The 18,223-nt window shown below is 41.6% G+C and overlaps 1 protein-coding gene across 1 annotated transcript; it reads left to right on the top strand.

The window, feature by feature from the left end:
* Positions 1-600: 600 nt before the first annotated feature.
* LOC121538505 (matrix remodeling-associated protein 8) lies at positions 601-17,613 on the top strand. Its single transcript, XM_041846598.1, has 11 exons — positions 601-806; positions 1,211-2,034; positions 6,249-6,275; positions 6,540-6,845; positions 6,989-7,090; positions 7,207-7,707; positions 15,869-16,033; positions 16,248-16,278; positions 16,404-16,483; positions 16,647-16,700; positions 16,830-17,613. The coding sequence occupies exons 2-11, from the start codon at positions 2,016-2,018 to the stop codon at positions 16,853-16,855; spliced, it is 1,311 nt and encodes a 436-aa protein (XP_041702532.1). The 5' UTR covers positions 601-806; positions 1,211-2,015; the 3' UTR covers positions 16,856-17,613.
* Positions 17,614-18,223: the final 610 nt, after the last annotated feature.

Genomic DNA, 18,223 nt, shown 5'->3' with positions numbered 1-18,223 from the left:
TTTAACCTGTCTCCTACCCTTCATCTACACTGATTGAAGTGGATTTAACAAGTGACATCAATAAGGGATTATAGCTTTCACCTGGATTCATCTGGTCCGTCTATGTCCTGGAAAGAGCAGGTGTTCATAATGTTTTGTGCACTCAGTGTAAGTCCCCCAATGCAATTCTAAGTCTAAAACATTCACAGCGCGATTTCAACAGATTTTTACTTTTTTTGTGTCAAATTAACTAATTATTGTCTTTCGTTGAATTTATATAACAACATTCTGAACTTGTTTAGCATTATCTAGTCCAAATATGGCATGATTCCACTATTTGTATCCGGTTTAATGACTTTTAATGGGGGACTTTTATTTTGAAGGCAAACCCCAAATGCCACTACTGTGGCTAATCCTTATTGTGGCTAGTTTGCACCTATGTATATTTTTTCTATAGTTTCCTCCCATACAGTATGTGGCGGGATGCACCTCAGCCCCTTGTTTGCGGAACGCAATAATACCATATAAGAAGAAGAAGAAGAAGAAGAAGAAAGCAGCAGCAGCAGCAGCAGCAGAAGATGAAGATGATGACTTGGTTGTCACTAGTTACCACAGCCACAAAGTCATAAACCTATTTCTACAATTTCTCTTCCTAAAATGTGATTTTAAACCTGACCCTAACCTTAAATTAAGACCCAATTTGGACTTGGTGGTGGAGGTAGCTAGCGGAAATCATGTGGCTCGGGTTGACCGGAAGTCTTTTTCTGGAGTCACATAAAAAAACGAAAATCGATGCTAATGTTAGCCACCCTTGTAGCTACTGCCAAGTAAGTCATTGGGAAACTATTAGTTTAATTGTCGATTCAATCATGTGTGTTAGTAAACGTCATACCAGCAATACTACGAAACGTGTCCAAACTGTTAGGGGATTATTTCATCATAATCGGAGTGTTCAGAGTAGCGTTTGCTAGCTAGCTAGCAAAGCAGCTAGCAGTCAAAGAAATCAACAGGATCTCTATGGTAGCTGTCAGCTAAGATAGTGTTAGATAGCAGCTGGCTAGTTACCAGGCAACTGCCTGAAGTGTAAACTATGGGCCAGCAATACAGTTAGTTAAAGGGACAAGTATAATGTTCACTCAGCATTCAACAGATTATGAACAGACCTGTTTACTGTATTATTACAGCCATTATGAGATCTCTAATAGTGACTGTGTTTTGCCCTTGTATCCAGAAACGCTTTGAGAAGAATCTTCAGAGGATCTGGATGCGAGCTGGACTGAAGAAAGCCCCAGAGGAATGGAATACACCGAAGATCTTCAACAAACAATACAAGTCTTGGAGAGATTGAAGAGTACACAGTGAAAGTTTATGGCACACTGCTGACTGACAGCCTGCTCTTCTCTCTGCTCCTTGAAATAAGACATCAGTGATGTGGACATTTTCTAGTTGTGTTCTGCCCTCTCCTGTTAAGTGTGATGGTCGTTGCAAGTAGGTGAAAAAAAACAATAAAGATTTGTTTCACATCCTAATTATTGTCTCTACTTATCTTATTTAATATATCATGCCAGTATGTTCATACCTGCTTAGCATAGGCTGTTATTTTATACAATCTACTATGCAATTTCCTAAGTCAAACAGTTGGTGGCATTATTGTACAAATTCTGTTTAATTGAACATTGTGAACTTGGCAGTCTCAAAGATGTTCGGCTGATATAGTCTATTGTTGTAAAGTCAGTGACCAAGTTATAAAACTATATTCTGGTAAGGTATGATATTAGGTCAGAAGAAGTGGTCACTTTCAAAGATGTTCTCACTCAGTAGCAGTGCCAGGAAAGTGTAGGGTTTCACAGGCAAGCGGAGGAGGGACATACATAGCTGATCTAGACTCTGGAGACGTCTGCAGTTTTGTTGCTGGTTTATGAACTTTCTTCAGGTGTTGCTGTCCTCTATCCATTGATGCGCAAAACACTGTGTTGTAACCTACCTACTTTTATCAATTTTTTTGAGTAAGAGTTGTAGAAGAGAGACTGGAAGACATGTTGCTGTTGTTTCTAAGTAAGTTCCAACTATGTTTTTACTAAAGCAAGAACAGAAGCTTTGAGAAGAAGGCTATTGCACCAAATTGACAGTTCTTCCTGCATCAATGCATACCTTTTTAAAGAGTCAATGCAAGGGAAGATGGTAAAGCTTTTATAAATTCATTTCTAAGATTTTATACCCAGTTAAGGGGGTGTTTCTTGTATTGTGGTTAGTAGTACATTTGTTCTCCATTGGTATTTTGTTTATTCTGTTGACAATTAAAAGTTTGTTGTACAATGTGAAAGAAGTAGCTATGATAATCTCCATCTCTGTACTTTTATGGTGTAAGCAGACAACAATCATAATATAACAATCTTGACCCACTTGTTATTTATTTATTTTTTGACCTACTTATGAAGTGTATGTCTACCATTTTGAAAGATCAGTTATAGAGTAGTGTATAAAAATCTAATAGACTGAATTGAACAAATGTTAATTTACCCTTACAGGCATTGTGTAAATGAGGTTAAAAAACATGGGCATCATGTCTGCCTCAGTTATCTGGTGGTGTGTGGGTGCTTTTCTTATGGGTTCACTCCAATGTGTTTTGAGTTAACTGCGGTCAGAGTGGGAGAGTCAGCACAATCCCTGCAGCCTGTCATTATATGTGTCAGTAATGAGTGTCTCACCATAAAGGAGCAGAAGTTACTCAAAAGATACAGGGGATTACCACTCAAACTCACATTTTAGGGCCCTAGACTCCTATAGTGAATAACATTGTCTTACATGAACTGTGAGTATTTGTTTTTTAAATAGTCAATTCTTCATGAATTCTTGCAACAAATTTTTTTTTTGCATGAGAACATGTTCAATGATTTACCAATATTGTGGTCATTGCAGAAATTCGTAGGAGAGGAAACCATGTGCATCATTTTTGCCTGTGGCCTCGTGAATGAATAAATTAATTTTCAAACTGAACATTGAATATAAAACACAGTAGGGATTCGCCTTGATATTTAAGTTATTGAGAAAGTGGCAGTCATTAAACATGGCAATTCAGTAGCATGTAGTTAAATCTTTAAGTGTTCATTTGGCTGCCTGAGTCAGTCAGCTACTGTATACCTGCAGCAGAGACCAAGGAGAAAATTGCAGGGTTTGAGACTCTGTTTTCTCTCTGTCTACAGAATACTTTATACCCTTCAGTGCTGCTCACACCACACTTTTCCAGGAGGCTCTCACATGCCAGTATGGTGGTACACTCTAATATGAGCTCATTGTACAAAACCCTCCGACTGCAGTCACTCAAACTCTGATACACTTTTTCACTCATGGACATGCATAAAATGTTGATCATATAGATGAGACATCTTGCCTCTTCTAGATATCGTCTAGTTATAAAAACATCAGCATTAAAGTGTCGGAAGTGGACGATAGTAATTTTAATCCTGGGCGATCCTTTGAAATAAATAATGTTATTTCAATGCCCCTAGAGACAAGCAACTAATCACATAGGGAGTATGTTTACTGATAGTTTCCAGTATACCATAAGTAAAAACAGTAGTCAATGTGAAACCGTGACAAGGCTGTACTGGAATGTAAAAGAGGAGATGAGTCTCTTCCTGAGCCGTAGATATCACTTTTACTCATGTGAGGGGCTTCTGTCATGTCTCTACATGATGAACAAAACACCTGGTCTCTACTGTCTCTCATAAACCCCACAACTACCACTTCAAAACATCATACTGTAGGCCTACTCAAAACCATTAGGATCCATTTTGATGGTGTTAATTTAAACAAAACATAATCCTGCCTGCTGAACCTATGTGATTTGACAAGAATAGCTAACCTAACACTGGTATTAGAATAGGCATCTATGGCCTGTGTAATAGGAAGCCAACTGTAGTGCTGGGCAGTGGCGGTGGTCACTTTGTCTGGTGAGGGCTGGCCAGCTGTGTTTCCCCCCAGGACCTTGGCCTTGAGAGAGGTTATCAGGGGAATGAATTGCCTCTGTGTGCTGCCTGGGCTGTATACATCTCTCTGTAATGTAATAGCACTTGTTGAAAATCTGGGTTAGAAATAGAAGATTTGCAACAGGGAATCCTTCAGTCCCAAATGTAGACAAGTATATACACTACCATTCAAAAGTTTGGGGTCACTTAGAAATGTCCTTGTTTTCCATGAAAACATACATTAAATGAGTTTGAATAGGAAATATAGCAAAATGCATAGGAAATGTAGTCATTGACAAGGTTAGAAATAATGATTATTAATTGAAATAATAATTGTGTCCTTCAAACTTTGCTTTCGTTAAAGAATCCTCCATTTGCAGCAATTACAGCCTTGCAGACCTTTGGCATTCTAGTTGTCAATTTGTTGAGGTAATCTGAAGAGATTTCACCCCATGCTTCTTGAAGCACCTCCCACAAATTGGATTGGCTTGATGGGCACTTCATACGTACCATACGGTCAAGCTGCTCCCACAACAGCTCAATAGGGTTGAGATTCGGTGACTGTGCTGGCCACTCCATTATAGACAGAATACCAGCTGACTGCTTCTTCCCTAAATAGTTCTTGCATAGTTTGGAGCTGTGCTTTGGGTCATTGTCCTGTTGTAGGAGGAAATTGGCTCCAATCAAGCGGCGTCCACAGGGTTTGGCATGGCGTTGCAAAATGGAGTGATAGCCTTCCTTCTTCAAGATCCCTTTTACCCTGTACAGATCTCCCACTTTACCACCACCAAAGCACCCCCAGACCATCACATTGCCTCCACCATGCTTGACAGATGGCATCAAGTACTCCTCCAGCATATTTTCATTTGGTCTGCGTCTCACAAATGTTCTTCTTTGTGATCCGAACACCTCAAACTTCGATTCGTCTGTCCATAACACTTTTTTCCAATCTTCCTCTGTCCAGTGTCTGTGTTTTGCCCATCTTAATCTTTTCTTTTTATTGACCAGTCTGAGATATGGCTTTTTCTTTGCAACTGCCTAGAAGGTCAGCATCCCGGAGTCGCCTCTTCACTGTTGACGTTGAGACTGGTGTTTTACGGGTACTCTTTAATGAAGCTGCCAGTTGAGGACCTGTGAGCCGTCTGTTTCTCAAACTAGACATTCTAATGCATTTGTCCTCTTGCTCAGTTGTGCACTGGGGCCTCCCACTCCTTTTTCTATTCTGGTTAGAGCCAGTTTGCGCTGTTCTGTGAAGGGAGTACTACACAGCGTTGTACGAGATCTTCAGTTTCTTGGCAATTTCTTGCATGGAATATCCTTCATTTCTCAGAACAAGAATAGACTGACGAGTTTCAGAAGAAAGTTATTTGTTTCTGGCCATTTTGATCCTGTAATCGAACCCACAATTGCTGATGCTCCAGATACTCAACTAGTCTCAAGAAGGGCAGTTTTATTGCTTCTTTAATCAGCACAACAGTTTTCAGCTGTGCTAACATAATTGCAAAAGGGTTTTCTAATGATCAATTAGCCTTTTAAAATGATAAACCTGGATTAGCAAACACAACGTGCCATTGGAACACAGGACTGATGGTTGCTGATAATGGGCCTCTGTACGCCTATGTAGATATTCCATTAAAAATCAGCCGTTTCCAGCTACAATAGCCATTTACAACATTAACAATGTCTACACTGGAATTACAGCTGGGTCACTGAGACAACTGGGTGGAGAAAAATAGGCCAAAAGAAAAAAGAGAAAAACAAGAAGAATGTGTAAGAATGAAGCAGGGAGGAGGAATTTAAATTTAAATAACAGGGAGTGTCAGCACCAAATGAGTAATAAAGACCATCATTGTTTTCATCAAAATACTGATCAATTTGATGTTATTTTAATGGACAAAAAAATTGCTTTTCTTTCGAAAACAAGGAAATGTCTAAGTGACCCCAAACTTTTGAACGGTAGTGTACAGCTCACACATTTATTTCACTCACCTCAGGCATATAAAGTATTTTAATGAAAACAATAATGGTTTTATTACTTCTTTGGTGCTGACACTCCCTGCTTCATTCTTACACATTCTTCTTGTTTTTCTCTTTTTTCTTTTGGCCTATTTTTCTCTGTTCCTCCACCCAGTTGTCTCAGTGACCCAGCTGTAATAGCAGTCAGTCCTGGCTACTGTATGAGCTATCCGTTCACAACAGCATCATGACCAGAACTCAGGGGTCAGCTCAGGTCAAACCCTGCCAGACAGATAATTATGGTTCCTATGATGACTCTGTTGCATTTTCTATTATTTGTTTCAGTTTCTTCTGTCTTCTTCCTGCCCAGTGGTAAGTCCTCATAAAATAGAACTTAATTGTATTGCATTTACATTTACATTTTAGTCATTTAGCAGACGCTCTTATCCAGAGCGACTTACAGTTAGTGAGTGCATACATTTTTTTTGATTTTTATGGTTATTATTATTTACTCATTTTATTGCATCCAAAACATTTATGCATGTGTTTGCGGCTTTGATTTTAATTGTGTGATTTATGGGGTTTTAGGTGTTTGCCAAGTTTACTAATATGTCCCATGTGTGTGTATTGCATTAGCATGGGGCCAGAGCAGCAGCAGGTTAGGTGTGGTGGTGGAGGCCCGTAACATCACCCTCCCAGCCGGGACCCAGGCCGTGCTGCCCTGCCACAGCCCCCACATGATATGGACCCGGGACCGGCTGAAGGACCGCCAGAGGGTGGTCCACTGGGACCTGTTCCGGAGCACACCAGAGTACTCTGTGGAAAGGATACTGGACATGTCCACCGGCGTCAAAGAGAGAGTCTACAATGGGTTCAACAAGGGCCGAGTAACCATCCCCAAAACCGCCTTCACTGACGGGAACTTCTCCCTCGTCATCAACAGTGAGTTGGGCCTGTGGTCTATTGTATGCTAATGACTGTAAATGCTCCATAAAATAATATGGCATTTCATGCTGGACCAGATTAATAGTACACAAATTCTTGGAAATCTAGAAATGTACTTGTAATGTATGTTATTCTTCCAGATGTAGGAACAGCTGATCGAGGTGTTTATAGTTGTAATCTGCATCACCACTACTGCCAGCTGCACCAGTCCATCAAGATACAGCTCAACACCACCAAGTCAGGTGACTACCCTCAATACATTTCTGAATAGTAATAATCTAAGTAATCTTTTGCGTATTGACACTATTTGTTTTGCTTAATATAATAACACATTTCAACCTGTCCTGTCATGTCTCAGCCCGTAACGAGAAGCGCTACTGGGACGGGGACAAGACAGTGTTTGTGGTGTTGCTGGGGAGCTCTGTGGTGTTGCCTTGTGTGAACAGGCGGCCCCTGTGGATGGAGGGGCAGCAGGAGGACCAGCAGCAGGTAGCCCACTGGGACTGGCAGCCCCCTGGGGTGAGACCTGATGGAGCTGACCGCCTGGTGGACCTGTACGCCTCTGGAGAGCGCCGGCAGTACGGACCGCTTTTCCCCGTGGACAAGATGAGTGTCTCTGAGGATGCCTTCTCTGTAGGGGATTTCTCTCTGACCATCTCTAATCTCCAGCCTGTCGACAAGGGCCTGTACTCCTGTCACCTGCACCACCACTACTGCGGCCTGCACGAGAGACGCATCTTCAGGCTCATGGTGAAGCCTTCACTGCCCCCACCTCCTCCGGTCCTCACCGCTGCCCCTGTTGCCCCTGCTGTCCCGACTGTCCCTGCTATCCCCCACGCACTCCCCAATGATGACCCAAGTAAGAGACTCAGCATTACCCTTTCTCTTAGGAATTGCTTCTCTGATGGGAAATTAGAACCTATTGAAATCTTCATTAGAACATGCCATTCCTTCATTCCCCTTCCTGTCGTGTGAACAGGGAAAAGGTTTGAGGAGAGATCTGCCACAAAGATGCACTGACTTAACCAACCAAAAATGTCTATATGTAAATATGACCCATAAATACATCCCAGGAACAGTGTTCTCAGACTACAAAAGCTGCTGAAAAGACAGACAGACACACACCAATCAGATTAGGGAAAACGAAACTCAAAGTAAGAATGAAGCTGCTGTTCTGTTCTTTGAAAGCACTTTCTCTTTTCTCTTTCTCTTTCCAACTATAAATCAATCATTCTATCTTCTCTCTATTATCTATTTTTCACATCTTCCCTGAGTTTCGTTTTCCCTAATCTGATTGGTGTGTGTCTGTCTGTCTTTTCAGCAGCTTTTGTAGTCTGAGAACACTGTTCCTGGGATGTATTTATGGGTCATATTTACGTATAGGCATTTTTGGTTGGTTAAGTCAGTGCATCTTTGTGGCAGATCTCTCCTCAAACCTTTTCCCTGTCCGCTCGAGAGGAAGGGGGAGAGAAAGAGGGAATGAAGGAATGGGTGAAAGAGGCAACAAAATAAACAGACTGAGAGAGAACTGAGAGTTTTGGAGTGTGGAGAAAGGGAAATCTGACTGTGATGTTGGACTGCAGGCAGCCTGTCTGAAAGAGTCTGTCTGAAACACCACTAATTGGCCATAACGGAAGTGCTCTCATTTTCATTGGAGACCTTTTTCATTTTTCCGCAGTTGAGCAATGGCTTAGTTTACAGGAGGAGTCATTTTAGCTCCACAGAGTCAGACAGGAGCAGTAAAGCCAGACTCCAGGGGAAAGAGAGAGCGTGGTTAGGTTAGTATGAAAAATGTATGTACTCACTAACTGTAAGTCGCTCTGGATAAGAGCGTCTGCTAAATTAGTAAAATGTAAAATGTTAGGCTTTGCATCTGGTGTATTGGGATTTCTCTGTTAGTCTCTTTTAGTTTCATTAGGGAGTGAACGTTATTTATAATAATGGTTACATGGAGAAAATCGGACCTATCTGAAATGAAAATGGATGGCCCTCCCTTCAGCAAAATATATTTTACCTAAACCCTCCCTGAGCGCATTACATTTTTTTAAACATAAAGTGGATAGCAGAAAACATGGCTACCGTTTACCCTCACTTTTTGGACAGACCAGAGCCTTAGATATGCCGTTTTAGAAACTGTTCTTCGTTCTGTAAGCATTACATGGCAACGTAGGAATTTTGATAGCACACAGGGCTGCGGGGCAGAAGGTTGTTCTTTCATCATATTTAAGAAAAAAATGGCCTTTTATAAACATTTCATGCAATTCTATGTAATTTTACATATTAGCAGAATCTTTTTTAATACCACACAAATTACCGAAATTACAGGCTAAGAATGTACAGAGAGATAGGCCTGTGTGTTCATCTTATCATATTTATCCAATGCCAAATTAGTGTGTCTTGTTTGCAACGAAACTGTCCCTGTTTGCAAATAATTATAAATCTGAGCATGGTACTTTCAAAAGTTAGGCCTACCTTTCCACCCCAGACAGAGGAGGCCTACCGATGCAGAAAAATGTAAGCTTTAACTGCTAGCTACTTTTCTTCTGTGGCTTAACCCAATGAGAGAAGGTCACTAGTGTTTCCCTAAAAGGTGTCTGGGTTTAAACATCTTCTATTGTACAGAAAGTGAATAGCTTAATCAATTGATAGTGACAGAATTAGACTACTTCCCAGGCAAAGTACAAATGTTGTCTCCTCGGCTGTAGAAGGTTGTAGATCAGCCTCTGAATGTCAAATAAACAAAACAATGATATCAAATCAAATCAAATTTTATATGCCACATGCGCCAAATACAACAGGTGTAGAAATTACAGTGAAATGCTTACTTACAAGCCCTTAACCAACAATGCATTTTTATTTTTTATTTTTATTTTTTTGTGTTAAGTAAAAAAAAATAAAAGCAAATAACTAAAGAGCAGCAGTAGAATAAAAGAACAGTAGGGAGGCTATATACAGGGGGGTACCGGTGCAGAGTCAATGTGCGGGGGCACCGGCTAGTCGAGGTAATTGAGGTCATATGTACATGTGGGTAGAGTTAAAGTGACTATGAATAAATAATAGAGAGAGTAGCAGCAGCGTAAAAGAGGGGGGTGGGGGTGGGGGGGCAGTGCAAATAGTCTGGGTAGCAATGATTAGCTGTTCAGGAGTCTTATGGCTTGGGGGTAGAAGCTGTTGAGAAGCCTTTTGGACCTAGACTTGGCGCTCCGGTACCGCTTGCCATGCGGTAGCAGAGAGAACAGTCTATGACTAGGGTGGCTGGAGTCTTTGACAATTTTGAGGGCCTTCCTCTGACACCGCCTGGTATAGAGTTCCTGGATGGCAGGAAGCTTGGCCACAGTGATGTACTGGGCCGTACGCACTACTATCTGTAGTGCCTTGCGGTCGGAGGCCGAGCAGTTGTCATACTAGGTGGTGATGCAACCAGTCAGGATGCTCTCGATGGTGCAGCTGTATAACTTTTTGAGGATCTGAGGACCCATGCCAAATCTTTTCAGTCTCCTGGGGGGGAATAGGCTTTGTCATGCCCTCTTCACGACTGTCTTGGTGTGTTTGGACCATGATAGTTTGTTGGTGATGTGGACACCAAGGAACTTGAAGCTCTCAACCTGTTCCACTACAGCCCCGTCGATGAGAATGGGGGCATGCTGCTCAGTCCTCTTTTTTTCCTGTCGTCCACAATCATCTCCTTTGTCTTAATCACGTTGAGGGAGAGGTTGTTATCCTGGCACCACACGGCCAGATCTCGGACCTCCTCCCTATAGGCTGTCTCATCGTTGTCGGTGATCAGGCCTACCATTGTTGTGTCGTCAGCAAACATAATGATGGTGTTGGAGTCGTGCCTGGCCATGCAGTCATGGGTGAACAGGGAGTACAGGAGGGGACTGAGCACACACCCCTGAGGGGCCCCCGTCTTGAGGATCGGCGTGGCAGATGTGTTGTTACCTACCCTTACCACCTGGGGTGGCCCGTCAGGAAGTCCAGGATCCAGTTGCAGAGTGAGCTGTTTAGTCCCAGGATCCTTAGCTTAGTGATGAGCTTTGAGGGCACTATGGTGTTGAACGCTGAGCTGTAGTCAATGAACAGCATTCTCACGTAGGTGTTCCTCTTGTCCAGATGGGAAAGGGCAGTGTGGAGTGCAATAGAGATTGCATCATCTGTGGATCTGTTGGGGCGGTATGCAAATTGGAGTGGGTCTAGGGTTTCTGGGATAATGGGATAATGGTATTGATGTGAGCCATGACCAGCCATTCAAAGCACTTCATGGCTACAGACGTGAGTGCTACAGGTCAGTAGTCATTTAGGCAGGTTATCTTAGTGTCCTTGGGCACAGGGACTATGGTGGTCTGCTTGAAACATGTTGGTATTACAGACTCAGTCAGGGACATGTTGAAAATGTCAGTGAAGACACTTGCCAGTTGGTCAGCACATGCTCGGAGTACACGTCCTGGTAATCCGTCTGGCCCTGCGGCCTTGTGAATGTTGACCTGCTTAAAAGTCTTATTCACATCGGCTACGGAGAGTGTGATCACATAGTCATCTGGAACAGCTGGTGCTCTCATGCATGCTTCAGTTTTGCTTGCCTCGAAGCGAGCATTGAAGTGATTTAGCTCGTCTGGTAGGCTTGTGTCACTGGGCAGCTCGCGGCTGTGCTTCCTTTTGTAGTCTGTAATAGTTTTCGAGCCCTGCCACATCCGACGAGTGTCAGAGCCGGTGTAGTACGATTCAATCTTAGTCTGGTATTGAGTCTTTGCCTGTTTGATGGTTCGTCGGAGGGCATAGCAGGATTTCTTATAAGCGTCCGGGTTAGAGTCCCGCTCCTTGAAAGCGGCAGCTCTACCCTTTAGCTCAGTGCGGATGTTGCCTGTAATCCATGGCTTCTGGTTAGGGTATGTACGTACGGTCACTGTGGGGACGACGTCATCGATGCACTTATTAATGAAGCCAGTGACTGATGTGGTGTACTCCTTAATGCTATCTGAAGAATCCTGGAACATATTCCAGTCTGTGCTAGCAAAACAGTCCTGTAGCTTAGCATCTGCATCATCTGACCACATTTTTAGTAATCGAGTCACTGGTGCTTCCTGCTTTAGTTTTTGCTTATAAGCAGGAATCAGGAGGATAGAGTTATGGTCAGATTTGCCAAATGGAGGGCGAGGGAGAGCTTTGTATGTGTCTCTGTGTGTGGAGTAAAGGTGGTCTAGAGTTTTTTTTTCCTCTGGTTGCACATTTAACATGCTGGTAGTAATTAGGTAGAATGGATTTAAGTTTCCCTGCATTAAAGTCCCCGGCACTAGGAGCGCTGCCTCTGGATGAACGTTTTCCTGTTTACTTATGGCCTTATACAGCTCATTGAGTGCAATCTTAATGCCAGCATCGGTTTGTGGTGGTAGATAGACAGCTATGAAAAATATAGATGAAAAGTCTCTTGGTAAATAGTGTGGTCTACAGCTTATCTGTCACGATCGTGATGAGAAGCGGACCAAGGCGCAGCGTGATAGGCGTACATACTTTATTGAAGTGTACACACGAACCAAAACAACAAAACGATACGTGAAGTCCTAGGTCATAACACAAACCAAACGGAACAAGATCCCACAATAAACTGGTGCCACCAGGCTGCCTAAGTATTGTCCCCAATCAGAGACAACGAGCTACAGCTGTCTCTGATTGGGAACCACCCAATGTTGAGCCAACATAGAAACTAAACGATCTAGAACACAACATAGAAAACTATAACATAGAAAAATCCACACCCTGGCTCAACATATAAGAGTCCCCAGAGCCAGGGCGTGACATTATCATGAGATACTCTACCTCAGGCGAGCAAAACCTCGAGACTTCCTTAGTATTAGATTTTATGCACCAACTGTTGTTTACAAATATACACAGACCGCCACCCCTTGTCTTACCATATGCATCCGGGTATTTTACAGTTTGTTTCTAGCATAAAGCAAGCGCTGTTATAGATGACTTTATATTATCGGATTCGTTTTATTTTCTTCCAAATCTTAAGCTAAAGCTTATGCTTTTTGCCATTTTCTTTAATAAAAGGTAGGCCTATGGCATACCCTCTCATACCCCTCAATTTGAGTCCTGGTTTTAACTTAACAGCCCTTCGGTGACATGGAGGATGGTTATTTAAAGAGTGCATGGTGGGTGGAGGAATTGGCCGACTAATCTATGGATATAGCAGCCTATAGCTTAATTGAGTCTGTCAAACAGTAGGCCTACCTCTTATTTCTGAAATAGGAAGAAATAGGCTTCAACACAAAGCTCTCTTGTTGTTAGTCAAGTCTAATTAAAACTTGAATTTGCATACTTACAGCACCATAAGCTGTCCATTTCCTATTGATTGTGACGCGGTTGCTGCTTCAAGTTTCAGCACCACAATACAAGTTACTAGAATCTGGCTTATTGTGAGGTCAATAACTCTGATAAATACATAATGGGCAAGAAACATTGTTTTTATTCAATTATATAGTCAATTATAGTAGTAGCAAGCTATGAAAGTTGACCTCCAGTCCTCCTTCTCATCTTCGCTCTCTCCTTCTCAAACTGAACAGAACATAGGCTATAGACTAGTCCGTGTGCAAGATATTGCATTTTTTGGACTAGGCCTAATCCATTTTTTGTCTCTCCTCCTGTACTACCACTGTAGGCCTACACAGCAAAGCCATTGGTTAGGCAGCACACACAAAAAGGTTTGATCAACAAGAGCAGAGCAGACTGGGGCTCAGGGTTGTGATATCCATTGCAGTGTGTAATGCAGCCTAATTTTATTTACACCGTCCCAGAAGCTATCTTAGAAATATAACTTCGCTCTGTGCTTCTCCGAGCATGCACTTCGTAGCCTATAGCCTTTAGGTGATGGATCATTTGATTGAGACCACACTAAATAGGCTATAGGCGCTAATTCTAAAACACAGATTTTTTTTTTAATGTCATCAATTACAAACTACTTGAACCTCCCCTGGACTAGATTTAAAAAATACTAAACCCTCCCCTTGACTGAAATTGAAAAAGCATGACCCTCCCCCATTTTCCTCCAGGTACCCATTCTGTAAATGTCGATCCATCCCTTATCTCTCCCAGACTCTCTACAGTAGCCTATCTTTACAAAACAGTAGTATATCCCTACCCACTTCATCTCTCTCTCCTTCTCTCTGGCCCTTTGGTTGTGGCGTGTTTATCAGCAGCAGAAGGAAAAGGGTGCTACATCTGTTCAGCCTCTGGGCCAGCTGGAACATAAAAGGGAACAGTGGGGGTGGGGTTGGCAGGGGTTGGTTCTGTGTTAGATTTGGATCCTCCTTAGCCCTTTTAAGATAGGTTGACCCATTTAACAGCATTGTAAAGTATCCAGGGAAGACATTCAGGTGGATCAATGCAGACATGGCTTGAGGTCTATCTTTACGTTTCTCCTACTTAGTTGTGCTTCCTTTGTTAAATCCAGCCAACTCTTATCTGTGCTTATAGACCTCTACAATCCTCTATAATTGCAGCAGTCATTACCATACATTTTTGTTACACTGTAATCATTTATGGCAAGCTGAAGTAGAGCTCAGTTTTGTTGTGACCACCAGAACGTGCATAAGTCAGTAACAGCGTGTAGCTAGCTTAGAATAGAATATGCTGTCAGTGTCTTCTTGTTTAAATGAAGACGTCTTCCCTCAGCTCTTTGGCTGCAAATTAACCACATTGTTTCAACAAGACTAAAGCAGTTTGCATGGCACGTCACACTGTGTTTCTGTGTTTACGTTCTAGTCTGATCTGTCAGTGGAAATTAAACAGGCAACAGCTGAGACACGGAGAGAGAACTGAGGCTTGACTAATTGTTCTCCAGAGATAGTTGACCTTGATGGTGACACTGCGGTTTTGTGCATATGAACATAATTCAAAACAGACAAGAGATAATTAGCAACTCTGATGCCACTTGGGAGTTTTAAATTAGATTAATTGACTACAATTTGTTCTGTAAGACTGGTGCGGTTTGCAAGATCCACCCAGGAGTGGTATCTGTCCTCAGATCATTTCTTATTTGAAGCCTCCCTCAACCTCGTACCTATCCTCAGGCTAGTCATGACAAACCTGCGCTTTGGCCAAGGACAATAGATTTAAACTACAGAAATGCCTCAAGGTGATGGAAATCACAACCATTTTGGTTGGGCTGAGTTATCTAACAGGTCTCAGCAGGGTATGGAGTAGTGTTAGTCATCAGCCTTCCCAGGCTTGGGCTCCACCATCATCATCCCCAATGACTATCATTTCTGTTCTCACCCCAGCAGGTGAGAGCGAGACACGTTTGATAACAGTGGCATGCTGATTTTAGGGTTATGATGCAGTAACTGTTATTGTCTAGTGGAAAGGTATGGATGGATGACATGTTATTGTGTGCAAAGAGTTTGAGCAGATTCTAGCCAGTGGAAGAAACACCTCAGTGAGGGAAGTAACAATTGTATATGCCAATCTGAAATAGCTATTTTGGCTGTGTTTATGAGAAGAAGTAAATCAGTGGAAAAGTCATTCAGACAGACTTGTCTGCACATAACAGAATTCCTCCCCTCCCACCTTCATTTTCTCCCTCCTTTTTATTGGTTAATCTCCATTTCTATTTGAAGGAGAAAAATAGCAGCTGCATTGCATCAGGTCTGGAACTCATTACAGCTGAAAAGTGTTTTGACATAAAACTCCTGCTCTTCCTTACCTCACGCTCTCTGCCTTACGCTCCCTGAGAGAAATGAAAATCAGCCTAAAATAAGCACAATTGTTTTTAAATTAAGCAGAAAAAAACTGACAATTTTAATTGTCCTTCAAAACGCAATATAAATGACATATAACCATTACATATAATCATTTTAACTATCGCTAAGATAAATTGTTTGATTAAAATTGTAATTTCACTGAGAATGGATAAAACAAAACGTGAATAAGACAATGTACGTTGAATCACCAGACTGTGTTTATAAAGCAATGGGTGTTATTAATGGACCAGTGAATCCACTGTGTTGTCCTTCCACCTTCAGGCCCTAACGTGGTTGAACTTGAGAGACCACGGGTAGTCAACGTCATCCTCCCTGAGCACCGAGGTCACTTCTTCCAGCAGATGGGCTATTTCCTGGCTACCTTCCTCCTCCTAGCCTTCATCATAACAATCGTCATTGTGCTTACCCAACAACGCAGAAAGAGAGGTAGTGTGTGTGTGTGTCTTCCACTGTATGTATCTCTTCATGTCTCTTCTCTATCACACACAACCTAACTTTATATTTGTATGGATGTCCTCAATTTCTTCACTTTCTATTTATATGAATGTCCTCAATTTCATATTTAAATCAGTTAAACGGCTCTGTGTGTGATTGGTGATCTGTAAATGGTGTGATTAAAGTGTGTTAAATCTTGTTTTAGGGCTGGAGTACGACCTGCGAAGATCTGAACGGTCAGAACTGATTTAGTATGGTGGATTGTCACACTTGATAATGAGAACATGACTCATTTTAAGGAGAACCTAAACTCTCACTGAACTGTTACCACTAACCACCTCCCTCTCTTACTGGTAAACAGGAGTCATGTGACTGGCCACGATGACATCACATTGGATGCCATAGAGCTGAAGGTCTGCAACCAGGAATACCTGAATTCAGGTAAGGTTCCCATGCTGCTGTAGGCCCTACCTCATATAGACTAGAGAGTTTGAACAGGGTGACTCATATCAATAATGGCTGTCGCTGCACAGAGCTCATACGGTACAGTACATCATGACATGTCGAATTTAATGACCAACCTTTTTGCACTTTCTATCCTTAGACTGCAAAAACAACCTACAGAAAGAGAGAGATGTGTCCAAAGGCTGCAATAAAGGTAAGTGTATGTGACATCAGGGGTTCAAAACAACAATTGCATGTCTAATTTAATGTTACTTTTTTTGCTAATGTCACTTCTCATTTCTTTCCTACCATTCTCTTCCCTCCTCCATATCTCTCTCTCTAGAAATGGATGGAAAGTTGTGGATGTGAGCCAGAGAGAGCTGATGTGCCGCTGGCGGCTCCAGAGCAGACATACATGACTAGGAAGAGGAAATAAGGGATTAGAATGGTGGAATCCAAAGAGGAGGACAGGAGGGACTCTGTCTCTTTTTATAGACACCCCTTACCAAACTCTCTTACCAAAACGTTTCTGTTGCTGCGCCAGTTTTTAATATTTTATTTTATATTTTCATACTCGTGTATTCTCTATTCTGATCTGCTGTTATTTCAACATGGCTATACATGTCCTCAATTTTGTATTGTACTACACAGATATTTAATGTCAAGTATTCTATATCACAAAGAACAACCAGTGTGTACTGTACAACATTCCTTGTCTTTTTGTACATAACGAAACACTTTCTATCACTGTATGACTTCATTTTCAGAATGCATGTTGTCTTTAAATGTATGTGGGAAAACTGTCATGTTCCGTTTATGATTTCAGAGCTCAGCAAGCACAGAATTAGTTGAGTATTTTTATTAAAATATTTGCACAAACCTTTAATTTACTAGTAACATGTTACATTAAGTCATGGTATTCTGTCTGTAAAGGGTTTGTAAAGGGTTATAAGTATTTTATAGCTATGCTGTTAATTATTAGTTTGTAGATTGCTTAGAAATCAGTAATACGCCATTGTAACTGTTATAATGGTACTCTTACCAAGTTCATATGTGATTCATGATCATGGACCACAAAGAAAGGCTATACATGTAATAAAACTCAGGAAATCAAGCCTTAAACAGAATCAATGCGTCCAGATGTGGTTGTTGAGAATGTATGTTGTTAGAATGTGTTTGTCTGTATGTGACTGATTTGTCTATTTGTGTAATTTGTTTGTTTAGTTGTTTATTTGGATCCCCATTAGCTTTTGCAAAAGCAGCAGCTACTCTTCCTGGGGTACACAAAAAACAAAAACATGACAAGTAACAAAACACTGATACGCTGATAGACAAGAACAGTCACACAAATGTAAAATACAACGATATACAAACAATGCAACAAAAACATAATACAAACAATACAACAACAAAAATAATGTGTGTGTTAGAGTGTGTCTGTGTGTAATGTACACAGGCTTGCAATACACTGTCTGTAAAGTTTGGAACTGCCAAGTTGACAAGCCAAAGAATCTTGCAAAGCCACTGTCTTGTTGCAGTGATCAGGATCCTCATCTAAAAGATGATGAATTCAACTATTGCAATTGGATGAAGGGGTCCTGACAATATTTCAGTTTGGATGTTTTACATACAAGCAACTTATCTATGCAGTTGCATGTTGTTGGTCCATTCTAACCTCTCTAATAAAGGTTAAAAACAAACCATAGTGTTTTGATCAATATTTGATCATTTCATTAC

The sequence above is a fragment of the Coregonus clupeaformis genome, chromosome 24, assembly GCF_020615455.1.
Source record: "Coregonus clupeaformis isolate EN_2021a chromosome 24, ASM2061545v1, whole genome shotgun sequence".
Taxonomy (NCBI): Eukaryota; Metazoa; Chordata; class Actinopteri; order Salmoniformes; family Salmonidae; genus Coregonus; species Coregonus clupeaformis.
Note: the sequence above shows the minus strand (reverse complement) of the source record. Positions and strands in the feature narration are given on the sequence as shown.